Genomic DNA, 17,719 nt, shown 5'->3' on the forward strand with positions numbered 1-17,719 from the left:
GTAAGTATATTGTAAATTATTTATATTTTAATAAATTAATTTCATATTACAATAATGTATTAATTACACAATTTTTACAGATTATTCATCATTTCTTTTTTAATATTTTAATATTTTAATTTATATTTAAATAAAAGAAATATCGAAAAAAATTGTCATTATAATTCGTTTTCTTCCTAATAACTTTCACCTCCATTGAACTTTGATTGCTTATTTAGAAGATGGAAGGGTGGAAGGAAGCTACAACAGAGTGACGAAAGTTCATAGTCCAAAGATCGTGACCCGGCTGCAACAAACATAACCTATGATCCGATTAACATTAAAAAAAAGAGTGTGCAGTCTCAAGCGACGCATCTTGCGCACGCTCCGTTCCGCAGCGAAAGCATATAGAGAGATACGTGAGGTACCTCCACCGGAGAACATTGGCGAATTCGTGGAAGCTAACGGCGGTCGTGTCTGGGCCCTCCATGAAGTTGATAAACGCATTCATTCCGGCTGACCGAATGAGGTTTTAAGGTGAGAGAACGGTGCAATGCGTGTCGGGCGAGGAATGCGTAAGAAAAGCTTTCTAGAGGGTCTGATCCTTCTGTTTAATCCATTATCCACAACAGAATATGAAATTCAAAAGTTAAACCTGTGATATGCGTCTTAAGGCGGTGGTTCAACGTGAGTTGATTGATTTCGGCGAGACTTGGAATCCACATACTTGTGTTAGGAGGCTAGTCACTGATTTTCGAGTGAACTGATGATTATCCCATAGTCTTGGCTATTTCAATTAGGGAAGGTAAGAGTTGTTTTTTGGAATGAAGAATTCTGTATAAAGTTTGCTAAACAAATTTTTTCATATTTTTTCTTTTGTTCAGTTTATGTGCATTTTTTTTTGTATTCTTTTTTAGAGAGATTGATAGTGTTCATTTATTTTTTTTAGTTCTTTTCTCATTATTTCATAGAAAATAGATTAAATTCTTATATTATTTATGATTTATATTTATACTGGAATGGAGAGAAATTGTAATTATTTCAGAAAAAGTTTAAACATTTACACTATAATTATTGAAATGGCGTTTATAATTAATATGATTATTTTTTCATATGAAAATATGCTATACGATTGTAAAATGATTAAATGAAGAAAATTTATTCGTGATTTACTATTCGTTTTATCGTTTATTTAATATAATATTTCTTTTTTTTTATTTTATTGTTTAAATTATTGTTTAAATTATTCATATAAATTTAAATATTTAATATTTCTTGTTTAATAACATTCTATTTCTATTATCGATCTGTATCTATTATCGAAAGAGATAAGTAGATATTATGTCTCTTTGATTCGTTCGTTTCTTGAATGTATTCTTGAATGTATCGGAAATGAGAGTGAGAAGCATATGAATGAAATAGAGAAAAAAATTCAACATTTTTTTCTTTATATTACTTATACATATTACATAATTGAATTTATTATTATTATATAAACTTAACCAATAAAAAAATCTTTAAATAAAATAATTTCATAATTATAAAATAAAAAATATAATTTTATTTTTTATATTTTGATAAATTAATAATAATTAATAATAAATAAATCGATCACAAGTTAAAGATAACATGAATATTTTGGCAAAGTAGTATCAGAAATCAGTGATAAATGAAAATATCCATTAAACGGACATAGATTTAATTAGAACGAAATAGAATTAAATTAGATTTTTTATACAATACAAAATTCAAATAATAAAATATAAATATATAGAAAGTATTTATAAATACTTTTATCATATTATTTCTTGTTTTTGTCGAAGCATTTTGAGTGACAATTTTGCTTTCTATTTATCCTTATATTTAGGAAATATTTTAAAAATGACGTAATACAATTTTAGCTTGTTATTATTAATAAATTGATATTATATTAAATTGATATTAATAAATTATTATTATTAAATCGATATTAATAAATTGAAATTATATATATTTTTATTTATTATATTTATAATGTTTCAATAGTTAATAATATCAATATTAATCATTCGAATTTAGATTTTCGAAATTAGATTGCGTTTTTTTAAATATGAAATATAAATTAGAAAATATTATTCGAAATCAATAGATTAAGTATAAATAATTAAAAGTCTTTCATTGCCTTAAATCAATACCATACTGAAACCAAATCAAAATAATTTATATATTTTGAACTTTTTATTAATAATATTTATTGATCATTAAATTATAATATTAACATTATAATGCAAGATAAATGGTTTAATTATATGATTAATCAGAATAATTGTAGAAATTAGATAAAAAAACGGAAAATACAAATAATTATTTATAGATTTGGAAACATTGATTAATCTGATTAATAAAATAATTTTTTTATCGTTAAATCTATTGCGTTTAATGTAAATAAAAGATAAGATATAAGTATTTTTACAAATGTAGGAAAAAAATACAAAACTGATAAGAATATCTATTTCATTAAATGTTGCTTATTCATTCTCGATAGCGATAGTAAAATCAAAAAGTACGTTGTAATCAAAGTTATATCTTTGCAATATTTTTTTGCTTTGAAGAATTCCAATAAATTTTTTTTGAAAATAATATTATTAAATCGTAAAATATTAAATCTATGCATAAATTTTTAGTTATTTTTTTCGTAGTATATATAAATAAAAAAATGATATAAATATATAAATATTTCCTTCATATATATATATATATATATATATAAAGATAATGTATATATTCATATTTTATATTAATTTAATATTTTTATCATTATTTTGATTATACATATTTATACATTAGTTTGGTTATACATATATAATTATTTATTCATATATAATTTATTATACATAATTTATTCTAAATATTGATTATTTAACAATTTAATTACCTACTGAGAATATATTTATTTCATGCATTTTTTTATAAATAAGACGTCAGATGTCGCTCGATTCTTTCTTCAAACAATATCAATAAAAAAAAGCACAAAAATTTATTCAATAATTCCATATTATTATTTATAAAAAATAATTCAATCATTATTGAAATTTCAATGATAAATTATGCATTGAGTATATGTATAAAAAAATATGTATATGTATAATTTCTGAGTATTGAATTCTTACATCTCTGGTTCTAACAATTCTTTTTCATTTGGCGCGCGTGTGTAGTGATTTCATCGAAATTTGGCTTTTTTCAATCATTAATCGAATAAAATTTGATTAACATAAGTGTACATCTAATTAAAAGATAACTGTAAGTTGTATATTTTTCATATACGAATTTGATAATCTATATTAGTAGATAATTTCAATTTTATCCTAAAAAATACAAATTACGTAATGTGTAATATAGAAAAATATAACATAAATATATACATCATCTTTCTATCACATATATATATATATATATATATATATGTATTATATGTATTATAATGAATACAATGCAATTCATTAAAATATTTATTTTATCATAACCAATTCAAAAATTGTTTAGTAAAATTTATTTCATTCAAAGATATAATAAATCCAATATTCGTTATTAAAATTAATTCTCTCAGAAATCAATATAAATTATTTTTAATAAATCATGGGAACATGAATACTTTTTTTACGATTATATATACTTACATACTACTCTGCTCGTGTCACATTTGTAGCACGCAGCGCATGTGCGAACATCCCCCACCATACTGTCGAATTACCGGAGCCGTCTGCCATCTGATTGAACTGGAGGTAAAGAGAGAGAACCAACCGATAAAACGATGCCGCAGGCACGCTGGTGGAACGCTGTTATCGCGAGCAGTCGGCCTAGAACGTGGGAACAACTGACTGCCTCCGCCTCCGCGGGTTCAGGGACATCGACAGGAAGAACATCCATATGTTCGACGACTGAAGCTGTAATCCACCGGCCGGCTACTGTCAGAACATTACACCGCGGCATGGCGAGCGGTCAACTTGGAACCAAAATCCTCACCGAGGATAATGTTTTCACGAATCTTCGGAAAATGGAGTACGCAGTACGCGGACCACTCCTTTTACGTGCTCTCGAGATCGAAAAGGAGCTTCAAAAGGTAAGAATAAGAATATATTTATGAATGGAGTGATAATGAAAAAAGTCAATGCGCTAGCTTTATTCATATCGTATACTGTGTCATAAAGGTATCGAATGTTTCCATTGAAATCAATCGATTTTAAATGAATGTATTGTATTCTATATGAAATTGTATTGATATAATTTAAATTCAATTTCAGATGTTTTTTATTGATTAATAAATTGGCGGTAATATAAATGTAAACAAAAGTTGTATTTGTGATATATTTTGTTTTTCTTTATTTATATATAATATACATATATGAATAAAGTATATTGAGAATTAAATGCTATTGAAATGATATACAGTATATCATTATATCAGTATTAGTATAATATATTTTTGACATATCTTTAAAAGGTTGATTTTAAAGATTAAAATACAAAATTTAGTATACAAAAATAATGATTAAGACTTATTTATTAAATAATAAGTAATTGAAATTTGCATTAAATGAAAAAAAATAAAAATATTCTGTTTCCGTTATAGCGCTCTATTTTACTTCATTTAAGAATTATGAATTTAAATTGTTCATAACTTATATATTTTAATTGTTCATAGTTAAAAAAAACTTCAATGAATAATTTTGTATATTAATTTTTATTTGTTTTTTGTTTATAATTGATTCATCAAAACTTCTACGAATACATTAACATCCTGTAATATTGTTAATATATTAACATTATCAATATATTATATTATACAGGTATTGATATTGCAAATAATAAGTATATATGGAGGTTATGTCTTATTTATTAAGAATTACAGGATTATTAATTACAGATTATTGATTTATTAGAATTACAGGATTAAAATCCGTAATTATTATATAGGCATAATTATTAATTTATAAATATAGAAGTTTTAAAAAAGTCTTTCTTTATTCTCTAATTTTGACTAATAATAATAAGACAAATATTGTCAATTAATAATTTAAAAAAAAAATGTTTTTTTAAATTATACCAATTCATTTTACCAATTCATTTCAATACTTTAAAATATAAAAAAATTATATTTTATAATATAATAAAATATTTTATAATAAAAAAATTATATTTTATAATATAATAAAATATTTTATAATAAAAAAATTAGATGAACAAATTTTATATATTATAAATTAATTGAATAAAAATATATTAAATACAAATTTGACTAGTTTCAATTGATGTAGTATTAAAACCACTTGTCGTTATAGTAGCAAATATCTAAAAATAGTAATTCAATTGGCGTTGATTAGTGCAAATGAATATTGCATTTTGAAATAACGTAATTTCTACAAAAAATGATATCTGATATCTATTTGATATCTATATATATTAATTTTTAAATTAAATTTTATAAAATTTTATCATTGTTAAATCATTTTCAACATTATGATTACATATAATAAATATATTTGATAATATCTTATTAAAAATATAACTTAATTTATATCATAAAATAATAATTGTCATTATTAATATAGAAATAATATATAATTATATTATGTATATAATTTATAATGCAGAATACATTTGTACATATAATTATGATGTATGACTTATATATATATATATGTATAAATTGAGTCAAAGTATAAATTGAATCAAATTTTAAATTATTTAAAAATTATAATTTTTCCATTATTTGATAATAAATTATCTCTACAATTTCGTTAATTTATCGAATAGAACAAATGAAAATCATAAACAAACATATTATAAAAAAATAAATTAGTAATAAATACCATAATAAATATATAATAGTTTAAATTGATCTATTTATTCGTGCAATTTAATATTGTAAGCTGTGAAGAAAAATAAACGCGCTATGTATGTAAGATCTTCATTTGATTATTACATTAGCAGTGATCATATTACATATTATTTATTAAATATAATTCATTAAAATTCAAAATTCTTATTATCGAATATCAAAGTTAAGAATAAAAATTGAAATATTTTTTAATATTTTTATTATATTATACAAAAATTCCTAAAAAATTTTGTCTTCAAAAATAATTTTTTGAAATAATATAATAAATGTATAATTTCACTTTTAAATTTTGTATAAAGTATAAATGATAAGTATATATAAATATCTTATTTCTGTTAAAATTTTGATTTTCTAAAAAAAGCAATTTTGAAAAAAGTTGTTACGTGACTTATTTCACGAACACATTCTAATATTTTCCATTAGTTTTTCAGATATGAAATTATGTTAAAATTTCAATTATAAACATATAACGAAAAAATTATCATGATATCGCTTAAAATTATTACATTATTACATTTATTACATAATAATTATTATATATTTATTTATTAAAAAAATTTTAAGTTAAAATATATGAAATTATAAAATTTTGTTATATTATATTATATTGTGTTATGTTTTTTAAAAAAAATTTTTTAATTATTATTTTTATATTATATTATATTATATTTTTTAAAAAAATAATTTTAAAATTCAGAATCAAAAAAATAATATCTTGCAATAGTAAATTAATTGTCAGTGATTTGATTTAAATTCTGATTCTAATGTTATCAAAATCTAGTTTATCTCTTTTAAACCCAATGTAATTTTTTCATATTTATTTCACTTAGGTGTGCATTATTCTGTGTTATATATGTATTATGAATATATATATTATGAATCATGCTATTGCACAACATTTGCAAATATGCTAACCATTTACAATCGAAACGTTTCGCTTATGTTTTCAATTCAATCAAATTAAATTATTTAAAAATATATATTAAACAATATATAGATAAAATAATATATAAAATAAATAAAATGTTAAAAAATATGTTAAAAAATGTTAAAAAATCACTAAATATGTTTTAATATAAATATAATTTAATTACATACATTTAACTAACAAACAAGTTTAATTCAATGGATTATTTAATTCTTTTAAAATCTAGTTGCAATGTTAGCCAAAATGTTGGAATATAATATATATTAGATAATTAAATTGTAATGAGTATAATAAATCAAATTTAAGAAAATAGTTCATTAAAAATATATCCTTTTGTTTTAGGGAGTTAAGAAACCATTCAAGGAGGTGATAAAGGCAAATGTGGGAGATGCACATGCTATGGGCCAACAGCCTATCACTTTCTTGAGGCAAGTACTGACTCTGACAGTATCGCCGAATCTTCTCAGTGATCCTAACTATCCTGAAGACGTGAAGGATCGAGCCAAGACTATCTTATACCATTGTAAAGGAGGCAGCATTGGTTCGTATTCGGAATCGGCAGGAATTGAGATCATCCGGAAGCATATTGCCCAGTACATTCAGGATCGCGATGGAATTCCATCTGATTATCATAATATCATCCTCTCGAATGGCGCCTCGGATGGAATTAAAGTGTGCACGTTATTTATATATTATAATGTGTTTCAAAATTATGAGTTTTTGAACAATTGAACGATATTTTTAAGTAATAGAATATAATCATTTGAGATATTTTTTTTTAATATATATGTACATTGTTTTTTTAGTAATAATGTTTTTAATAAACATACTTAAATTTGTTGATGAATAATTTATTAAACATTTTAGTTTTAATCTTTTATAAATAAAAATTTTATTTACTGAACTCATAATTTTAAAACACTTTTTATACTATTATCAATTTTTAAAAATCGGAGACATTTTTTTTGAGTATTATTAAAATTATTTCCTATTTTCTATTATGATTATTAATGAAGGACTATCTATAATCATAAAATTATTAACATTATTATAATTTATAGCCAAATTATTGAAAAATCATTTACATTTTATTTATGTTACAGTCCTTTCTGAAGCTGTTCAATGAGAAAATAGACGGTAAACCATCCGGTGTGATGATTCCAATTCCACAATATCCTTTATATTCTGCCACTCTAGCTGAATTTGGTTTGGCTCAAATTGGTTATTATTTAAATGAAGAAAATAAATGGGCGTTAGATATTTCTGAATTGGATAGAGCATTAAATGAATCAAGAAGAATGTGTAATCCTCGTGTACTAGTCGTAATAAATCCTGGTAATCCAACTGGACAAGTTCTTACACGTACCAATATCGAAGACATTATTCGGTTTGCGTATAAAAATCATTTGTTCTTGTTGGCTGATGAGGTTTATCAAGATAATGTTTATGATAAAGATAGTGCCTTCCATTCATTTAAGAAAGTAATGACGGAAATGGGAGAACCTTATTGTAAAATGGAACTGGCTTCCTTTATGTCTATTTCTAAAGGTAAAATTATGTTAATTTTCTATTTTAATAAATATTACTTTCCGAATAAAATATTCATTAGTGTACTTTTTAATTATTAATATTTAAATCTATGTAAAATAATTATCGCAAAGAAATTAACTTTACGAAAATGAATAATATGTTTATGTTTATTATCAGGTTATATGGGAGAATGTGGAATCCGCGGTGGCTATGGAGAAATTATTAATATGGATCCCAAAGTAATGGCAATATTATTAAAATCGATTTCAGCAATGTTGTGTCCGACTGTTCTTGGTCAAGTAGTGATGGATGTTGTAGTAAATCCACCAAAATCAAATGAACCATCCTATGAATTATTTCAAAAAGAAAAAGAACAAACTTTATATTCTTTAGCGGAGCGATCGAAATTAGTAGTCGATACATTAAATACCATTCCAGGTTTTAAGGTATTTTTAAAAAATTAACTATTAACTATTTTAAAAATTAACTATTTTATTTTATAAATCATATTTAGAAAGTTTTGAAATTTTTATAAAAAATGTCAAATTTAATTTTTTATAGGTTAATCCAGCTATGGGTGCAATGTATGTATTTCCACGAATTGATTTACCAAAAAAAGCTATAGAGGTAGCAGAAAAGGAAGGTCAACAGCCTGATGTCTTTTATGCTTTTAAACTATTAGAATCTACTGGAATATGTGTAATACCAGGTTCTGGTTTTGGACAACAACCTGGTACCTATCATTTTAGGACAACAATTTTACCACAAAAGGAAAAAATAAAAACAATGCTTGAATGTCTGAAACAATTCCATCTTAAGTTTCTTGAGGAGTACAAATAATAATATATAAAAATTTTTATATTATTTTAATCTCAAAATCAGGGTCATAATATGTGAATCAGTATTAAATTTTCATGAAATTATTTTGAATTTATTCGGAAGATTATTTTGCACTTTATAATGAAAAAATATAAAAAATTTTTGAGATTGTTATAGAATAGATTTATTATGTACGTATTTGTATGTATCACAGTAATTCATTGATAACTAATAGATATGTTTTTTTTATAATACTCATTGTTATCAGGTTATTACAGTAGAATTCCGTTTATGTGATTGAAATTTGTATTTTTATTATCTAAATCTTTACCTTTATTATATGAATTATCATTAAGCATTGTTCCACTTATTTAAATGTATATAAACATTATTATGTATTTAATGATAAATGTTTAATAGAATTCTCTTATGTGAATGAGCTCTTATGTGAACAATTATAAATGTTGAATAAAATTTTTATTGATCTGATAAATCGATTATCCTCTGATTTATATAAACGGATTTCTACTGTACATAGATAGTATATTGTAATTTACATTTGAGTAGATTAAATATAATTATAAATTTGCATTATATGCAATTTTCATGGAGGAATAAACTGTTATCAATATAAACAAAATGTACAAATGAATTTAAAATAGATTTTAAAGTTTTTATCATATGTATATAAATTACATACATTCAATGAAATTCATTTACTAAAAAAAATTTGTGTTTATATTTGTTCAAGATCCACAATACTAATAAAAAATTAAAAAATGTGTAACATCTATATTTATTATCATTTTTAAATGAAACTTATTAAAAATATAAATATATATTTGATAACGTGTATTCAATAATGTATATTAACAATATATTAATATATATATCGATAATATAACTAATAATTTATTATTTCACATAAATGTTTTGCAAATAAAACACTATGATTAATTAATTTTTAAATAATAAGTAAAAATGTAATTGATAATTTTGAAAATTATATTTTCTTGAAATTCTTGAATACGTTAATTAATATATAAAGAGAATTTAAATGAGATTAAGTGGATGTTGAATCATGTATAATTCTATATAAAAGTTAATATAGTATAGTTAATTTTAATTCTTTTTTAAAAAAGCGTATCTGTTATTTAAGTAATCCATATTTTGAAATAAAAGCTTAATGTAATTTAAAAAAAATAAACATAAAATTTATCATGAAACAATGTTTTAAAAAAAAATAAATAAATCAGAAAATAAAGCTATCAATGTATTATATATAATACTCGATCGATCGAACTAATAATCGATTGATTATTATTAAAAAAATTTTATTATTATCATAAACAAAAATTTTTTGAATTAAATTTTGTATTATTAGAATTTAAAATTTTATAAAAAAAAATCAATTCTACAAATCAATGGCGAGCCTCTCAATTTCTTCTGCAAAAAATCTCATATCAGTCTCTGTCAGTCCAGAATTCTGTAAAACAAGTCTGAAAAAATTAGGTAGCTCTCGTAAAGGTTGGTACGTGATTAACATCGATCCTTTTTTCATCATACGCTCTTTTACAGCTGGTCCAATCTTCTGAAGAGTTTTCAACAATTCTTCATTTTGTAACTGACGCTTTGAAGGTGGCACGTACCAGAAACAGACATTGGTGCACTCAGGTTCGAGTATCAATTTAAAGCCTTCTCGGTGTCTTATGTAATTTGTGAAGTATCGTGCTAATTTGAAGACTCGATCCACATGTTTCTCTAAGCCTCGAGTACCCTTCGCCTTCCACATAAACCAGAATTTCAGTACATCTGCTCTACGACCACATTGAATATGTTTATCTCCACTGTCGAAAGAAGTATCATAGAATTTATCTGGTTGAAAGAGATAACTGGCTTTTGAACCATGTGCATCTTGTAAAAGACCCTCATGACGCAGCAATAGTGTTGAACATTGTTGCGGAGCGGCTAATAATTTATGTGGATTCCAAGTAACAGAATCTGCTAATTCAATACCATCCAAGAGATATTTATATTTTTTAGACATCAAAACTCCTCCTCCCCAAGCTGCATCTACATGGAACCAAAGATTATAGTTCTTACAGATGGCAGCTATATTTTTTAAAGGATCAAAGGCACCTAAAACTGTGGTTCCTGCTGTAGCAGAAACCATCAAAGGTATTGCGTTTTCTTGAAGAGCTTTCTTGATCTGTATTTTCAAATCTGTTATGCACATCTTTCCTTTATCATCAGTTTTCACTTCATAAACATTTTCAGTACCTATTCCTAAAAATGCACCGAGTTTCTTTACAGAATAATGAGCATCTCTGGATGTGAAAATTATTAATCTACCAGTATTGAATAAGCCTAGCTCTTTTAATCGAGGAAATCTATAAACATATTTTATTACATTTTATTACATATAAACTTAAAATTTTATGAATTAATTGATAGAATAAATTTTCAAAAGTTATAAAGTACTTGTAATAGCGTGCCAGATTAATTGCATATCCGTTGGCGATAGAACCACCAGGACAGAATATTCCTTCACTTCTACCATCCCTCCAACCGATTATTTTTCTCATCTCTCGCAATATTTCCTCTTCCATCAAAGAGAAGACTGGAGAAACTTCATAAGTATAGACTGACGGATTCAAGGCATCGGTTAGCCATTGTCCAAGAAGGCCATAAGGATCTACACTGGAGTATAATTGATTTATAAATCGAGGATGACCTGTTTTTACGCTGTACTTAATTACATTGTGAGCAAGAGTCAAAAGTGTCTCGTAAGAGCATCCCTGGTCGGATAATTTTAAATCAATTATTGAATGGAGTGTTGTTGGTTCTATCCACTCTACTACTCTATTTCTTCTTAAAGTGCCCTGAAAGGTAATTCTATTGTATAATGCGAAAAATATCTTATTTATTTTTAAATAATAATATATTTAATAATATATTTAATGATATCATTATCCTTTTCGAATTTAAATAATATATAATATATTGCATATCTTATATATATTTTTAAGTTTATTTTAGATGAATTATAGATAAATTTAGAATTAATAATATGGAAGAAAAAAATTAAATTGAAGTTAAAAAATTAGAAATTTTAAAAATCTATATCCAAATCTCAATTTATATTTACTTTGTCATTTTTTAACATTCATTAATTAAAATTAATTATTTATGAAAAAGAAAAAAAAGAAAAAAAAATGTTTTAATATTCAAAATTCAAAAATTTTAATATTTTTTAGAAAGATAAATCTAATAGATTTGTAAGAAGTGTCAAATGATTATTTAAGCTGATATTATGTAAATTACAAGTTAACTATTAAATATTTTAATATTTTCCATATATTAGCATAGAAATTACGTAAATATTTCGTCTTGCAATAAAGTAACATAATTCTTTGCTATTTGCAACGTAATTCTTTGTCCATGAATTGAACAACGAATCGTGAATGAGCGCAAAAAAACTCGCATAACGAACAATTGAGTCATATTGAATGACTGGAATAAAGAAATTAAATTTTATAATATTTGCTTAAAGTATTTTTTTTTAAATTAAATTAGATAATTATATCAATATCAATTAAATAAATCTAAGAGAAATTTTTTTACTTTTTGCAATATTTAATATTTATTGTTATTCAAATTCTCTAAAATAAGAATAATGAATGATATTTGTTTCAATAATGAATATATAAATTATATACTTCTGGTTAATTTTAAGAATAAAATAATGAAAGAAAATTATATTTTTACAAAATATAAATGTAATTTATGAAAATAGAAAGACAAAATAAAAAAAGTAAATTTTTACGATAGTAATGTACTTGAAGTTTATATGTAATATAATTGAATACTTTAAAATAAAAAAAAGTGATTGGAAACACTCGTATATAACATAAATCATATTGAAAACCGTTTTTTTTTATTTTGATGAACAAGAACTTAATAACAATAACAAAAATATTATCAAAATTCATTAATATTCTATTGTATATTTATTATTATTATAAAAATTGAAAATGAATTAATATGAGTAATCGCATATTATTAATTGGAAGAAAAAATTGAATTATATTTATATGAAAAATGAAATTTATTTTTTGATCAATAATAATCAATAAATTGATATTATCTTAATTGAATATCAATGTGATTTTTAACTCAAAGAATCATCATAAAATAACTTTATTTTTTAAGTTTTAAACTTTATTTTAATGTATTTATAACATACATTGATTGGATATTTATGAATAAAAAATATTTATAACAAATATTTATTTAGAATTTATAACAAAAAATTAGAATTAATCAAATAATTTTCTTTATCTTAAATATTTTGTATTATATAATTACTCAATTTTATTAAAATTAAATCTTAATTCAGATCTAAGAATAATAAATCAGAAAATACTTCATTCTAATAACAAGTTATTTTTCTGTAATAACCATATTTCTGTAATAATTAATTTCAACGATGAACTCACCTCAAAAACTGCTTCTTCCAGAAGTAAATTAACGAAGCTTTTCATGAATTTCTTATGGATTTCTCGTACCGGAAGACTTTTGTAATTACAAATTTCTTTGAAATTTTCTTTGACAATAGATCGTGAGCAATCATTTTGATAGTCCTCTTCATCATCACTAGAAGATTCACAATCAAAATTGTTCTGTATACTATCATCGTAAACTTTTCCGAATAAATTGTCTTTTATTTGATCCGAAGTCATGCTCAAAGTTTCTTCGTTCGCGGGCATCGAAGTTTTCTTCAATCTGCTCCCGTGATGGTCGTTTCCTTTATACTTAATGTCTACAAGCCAAGGACAAGATTGTTGCGTGTTAACTACCTTCGGCTACATTTATTTCACCGAGATTCGCAAGACTGGTTTTTTTTTCTTCTCTCTTTTTCTAATCTAATATTGCAACAGATTCTTAATGAATTGGGAAACTATCTTCCGTTTTATATTTGTGTCTTTTCTGATATAATAAAATTATATTGATTTACTACTTGTAAAAAAAATCAACAATTTGATATTACGTTAAAATGTTTAATTTAACTGGATATAGAATATTATGTTTAAATTTAAATTTTAATTTAAATTTATGAAAGAAATATTCAAGTTTTTCAGATATTAATTTTTATTTTTATTCTTTGCCTAATATATTTTTCCTTACATTTTCTATTAAATTATTTCTGTTTCCCTTAATTAATTAAAAAAAATATATATATAAATTAATATTTATAATATTATACTACATAATATTAGTAATAAAATTAGATGAAAAGAAATCGGTTTTACAAAATATATTTATATTTTATTAGATTTTTTTAGATTCTTTATAAAGAAAATTTCATATGTAATATTATGTTATTTAATTTTTCTTAAATATTATAAATATCTACCATGATATGATTGATAATAATAGAATTGCAGAAAAAAATACTCCACCCATATATGCATAAATAAATATTGAAGATTGCGAAAATATGAATATATCAGTCATATTGAATGCATGGTGTCAAGTATATTAATGACTTTCTTGAATTACTAGTACTAATCAATAATAAATTTCAATCATAAATTAATTCTTTACAAATCATGAACAATATTATGAAATTTGAATTATATTCAATGAAAAAAGAAATTTCATAAAGAGAAATTTATTAAATAATTGTTATAATTATTTACCAAATATTAATATAATAATTAATATAATAATATAATAATTTTTTTATGTAAATATATTCCATTTAAATTACATAATATTTACATGAATTTCAAATTTAAAAAATTTTTTTTGATTTTCTGTTTTTATTTTTATAGTTTTATTATTTTTTTATCTTTATTACTACTTTTATCATTGTTAATTTTTCATTGAAAAAATTTTTGGTGGTTCTAAAAATTTTCTAAAAATTGATAATAATTTTAATAACAAATTCATTCTTTATATAAATATATTTGTAGATTTTTGTTTGCAGAATTATTAATAGCTTGCAAAATTGGAAAAATGTTTGATATTTTCAGGTATATATTAAGAAAACTTTCCAAATATTTTTATTTTTTTTTTTTCTCAAAAGTTTCTTCAATGATAAATAAAAATATTTCTTTTAAATATTAGAATAATTTCAATACATTTTTAAATATAGTTCCATTTTATAAAAATATAATTGAGTGATTAATGTGATAGAACAACTAATTAACAAATTCTATAATAATCATATACATTACAAAATTAATTATATTTAGAAAAAAAATCTATTGACATTTCCTTTGAGATTCAAATATTTTAGCATTTAACAAATGTTAAATGAATTTTAAAAATTTAATTAGTGCATATATATATATATATCAAGAAATGTCATTATAAGACAATAACATAAGTAATAAAAATAAAAAGCACAAATTTCATTGAATTTATTTTTTATAAAATATATTATATATAAGTTTTGATAAATTATTTTAAAAAATAATTCAAAATACTTTAAATATAAGTTTTATGTAAGTACAAAAAAATTTCAATGAAATCTGTTTTTAACATATTTGTATCATTACAAATATACTATAAATATAAAGTTCAGTCCATCTAATTTATATTATTCCTTTTCTCACTTAATAAGAATTCTTACAAACTATAACATATTTATATATTAACATAAACTATTTCATTATTCATTATTATAAAATATACTATAATAATATATAACATTATTAATTAGAACTTTTTATATATAATTTACAAAACAGCACAAGTGTCACTTAAATTAATAAAGTCTTAAATGCAAGAGAATCTCTTAATTGTATATATGTCAATATTTCATGAATTTCTATTTAATCAATTATTGTATATATCCTTGATTATTGAAGCATTATTTTTCCTCAAATAATGCAAATACATAGATAATTATAATTATATAATATTAATATAAATATATAGTAAAATATAATATTAGTAAAAAATTAATTGCTTATATTTTTATCTTTCAATATCATATAATTATATTAACTATATAATTATATTAAAATTAGATTAATAATATATTTAGTTTCAAAAATGGTTACTGTAATATAGTAACACATTAACCAAAATATGCACCACAATTAGAACAACGTCGTGTCTTTAATAACAAGCAACAAATTATGCCCACTGGAAAGAATAGAATAGCACATAGTAGTCCAAGACATGTAAAATCATCTTCCATAATGCCCACCTATGTTTTAAGTTAAAGTTTGAGTTTAATCATTCTTTTTTAAGATTTTTAAAGATTTTTTAAATTGAAATTTTGAAATTTATAAAAATATATTATAATTAAAAATTTAAATAAAAAGAATATATAAATAATGTTAAAGTAAATATAATATAAAAATATATATAATAAATATAATAATATAATAATATAATATATATAATATAATAATATTATGTAAATAATAAAAAATATAAAAGAAAGAAAAATTTACTTATTTTAAAGAATTAAAAATTAAAAAATCTCACTCTACATGCAGGACATCCTCCAACTAAAATAATTTCTGGCATAATTATTGTGGTTGATTGTGTAGAGCCATAAGAAGGTACATAGTTATGATTATTAGTTTCACTGGCACTAGGATAATATCCTGGAGGTGGAGGCCATGAAGTAGATTCTTGACATTGTGTGGAATTGTAACCTGGTGGTGGTTGCCATGAACAATTTACTGCAAAATATATTCTATATTAATTTTTAATGTTTTTAAAAATAGGTTTAAAAAATAATTTCTTTATAAAATAAAAAATCATTACTTATTAAGTGTACAATAAGATATATTGAAAATTAATTTATTCTTTTGTAGATATCATTATCTAATCAATTTAGATAATTTATTTGAAATAGAAAAAATAAATTATAATATGATAAATAAAAAATTATTTATTTAAAATAAAATTAATAATAGAAACTAAATGTAATTAATTTTTTATAGTTTTACTTAAAATATTTCACAATATATATATTAATAACATAGATTTATATTTAGTATTTTTTAATTACTTTTCAAGATTTTAATAGTGCTATTATAAAAGAATTTTATTACTCATGTTTTAAAAATATTAAAAATAAACATTTTTCATAATAATCAATAATAAATATAAGAAATAAAAATTATTACGAAATTATTTCTAATTCAAACATTTGTAACTTAAATATAATTAAATTAAATATTAATTAAAAGTAATTTTTAAATGCAAAAAAGTATAAAACAGTAATATTAGAACTTTATCATTTACCTTTTGGTGCAGTTGCCGCCGAGTAAGACGGAGGTTTATCATCTTTTGGATTTAACGGTTGTTTTTCCATTATTTAATAATTAAATTAATTGCTTTTATTAGCAATTCATAAAATCAATTTAATTAAATAATTAACATTGATATAATGATTTTTTGACAATTAACATTCGTAATGGTTTCCAAATCTTATGACGCGATTCCAAAATAAATAATGCATCGATATTTCCGTTTGGAAGAATCTATCAAATACTGTAAGATTAAGATTTCTCTTTTATTCTTCAATTAGAAAACGAAGTTTTATTGGTTGATGA

The 17,719-nt window shown here is 22.1% G+C and overlaps 2 protein-coding genes and 1 long non-coding RNA gene across 6 annotated transcripts; 1 reads left to right on the forward strand and 2 right to left on the reverse strand.

Annotated features, from left to right (window-relative positions):
• Positions 1 to 5: 5 nt before the first annotated feature.
• Positions 6 to 549, reverse strand: LOC133666525 (uncharacterized). The gene is made up of 2 exons (XR_009830754.1): positions 408 to 549; positions 6 to 286 (listed from the first exon to the last, which is right to left on the reverse strand). It is a non-coding gene; the product is annotated as an uncharacterized LOC133666525 (long non-coding RNA).
• On the forward strand, positions 343 to 9,927 carry LOC108003352 (alanine aminotransferase 1). Of its 3 annotated transcripts, none has more exons than XM_017065566.3 (6): positions 343 to 516; positions 3,665 to 4,078; positions 7,128 to 7,457; positions 7,889 to 8,333; positions 8,493 to 8,761; positions 8,877 to 9,927. In XM_017065566.3, the coding sequence occupies exons 2-6, from the start codon at positions 3,770 to 3,772 to the stop codon at positions 9,153 to 9,155; spliced, it is 1,632 nt and encodes a 543-aa protein (XP_016921055.1). In that variant the 5' UTR covers positions 343 to 516; positions 3,665 to 3,769; the 3' UTR covers positions 9,156 to 9,927. The 3 variants fall into 3 exon arrangements, with proteins under 3 accessions (XP_016921055.1, XP_061933959.1, XP_061933960.1); XM_062077975.1 differs by lacking the exon at positions 343 to 516 and adding an exon at positions 654 to 784; XM_062077976.1 differs by lacking the exon at positions 343 to 516 and adding an exon at positions 2,944 to 3,258.
• LOC108003417 (cysteine sulfinic acid decarboxylase) lies at positions 9,438 to 17,695 on the reverse strand. 2 transcript variants are annotated; one of them, XM_062077973.1, is made up of 5 exons: positions 17,409 to 17,695; positions 16,646 to 16,840; positions 13,634 to 13,956; positions 11,616 to 12,016; positions 9,438 to 11,524 (listed from the first exon to the last, which is right to left on the reverse strand). In XM_062077973.1, exons 1-5 carry the CDS (start codon positions 17,476 to 17,478, stop codon positions 10,549 to 10,551), a joined length of 1,965 nt encoding a protein of 654 aa, XP_061933957.1. In that variant the 5' UTR covers positions 17,479 to 17,695; the 3' UTR covers positions 9,438 to 10,548. The 2 variants fall into 2 exon arrangements, with proteins under 2 accessions (XP_061933957.1, XP_061933958.1); XM_062077974.1 differs by lacking the exon at positions 17,409 to 17,695 and having other exon boundaries at positions 16,641 to 16,783.
• Positions 17,696 to 17,719: the final 24 nt, after the last annotated feature.

Source organism: Apis cerana, linkage group LG8, assembly GCF_029169275.1.
Source record: "Apis cerana isolate GH-2021 linkage group LG8, AcerK_1.0, whole genome shotgun sequence".
Lineage (NCBI taxonomy): Eukaryota > Metazoa > Arthropoda > Insecta > Hymenoptera > Apidae > Apis > Apis cerana.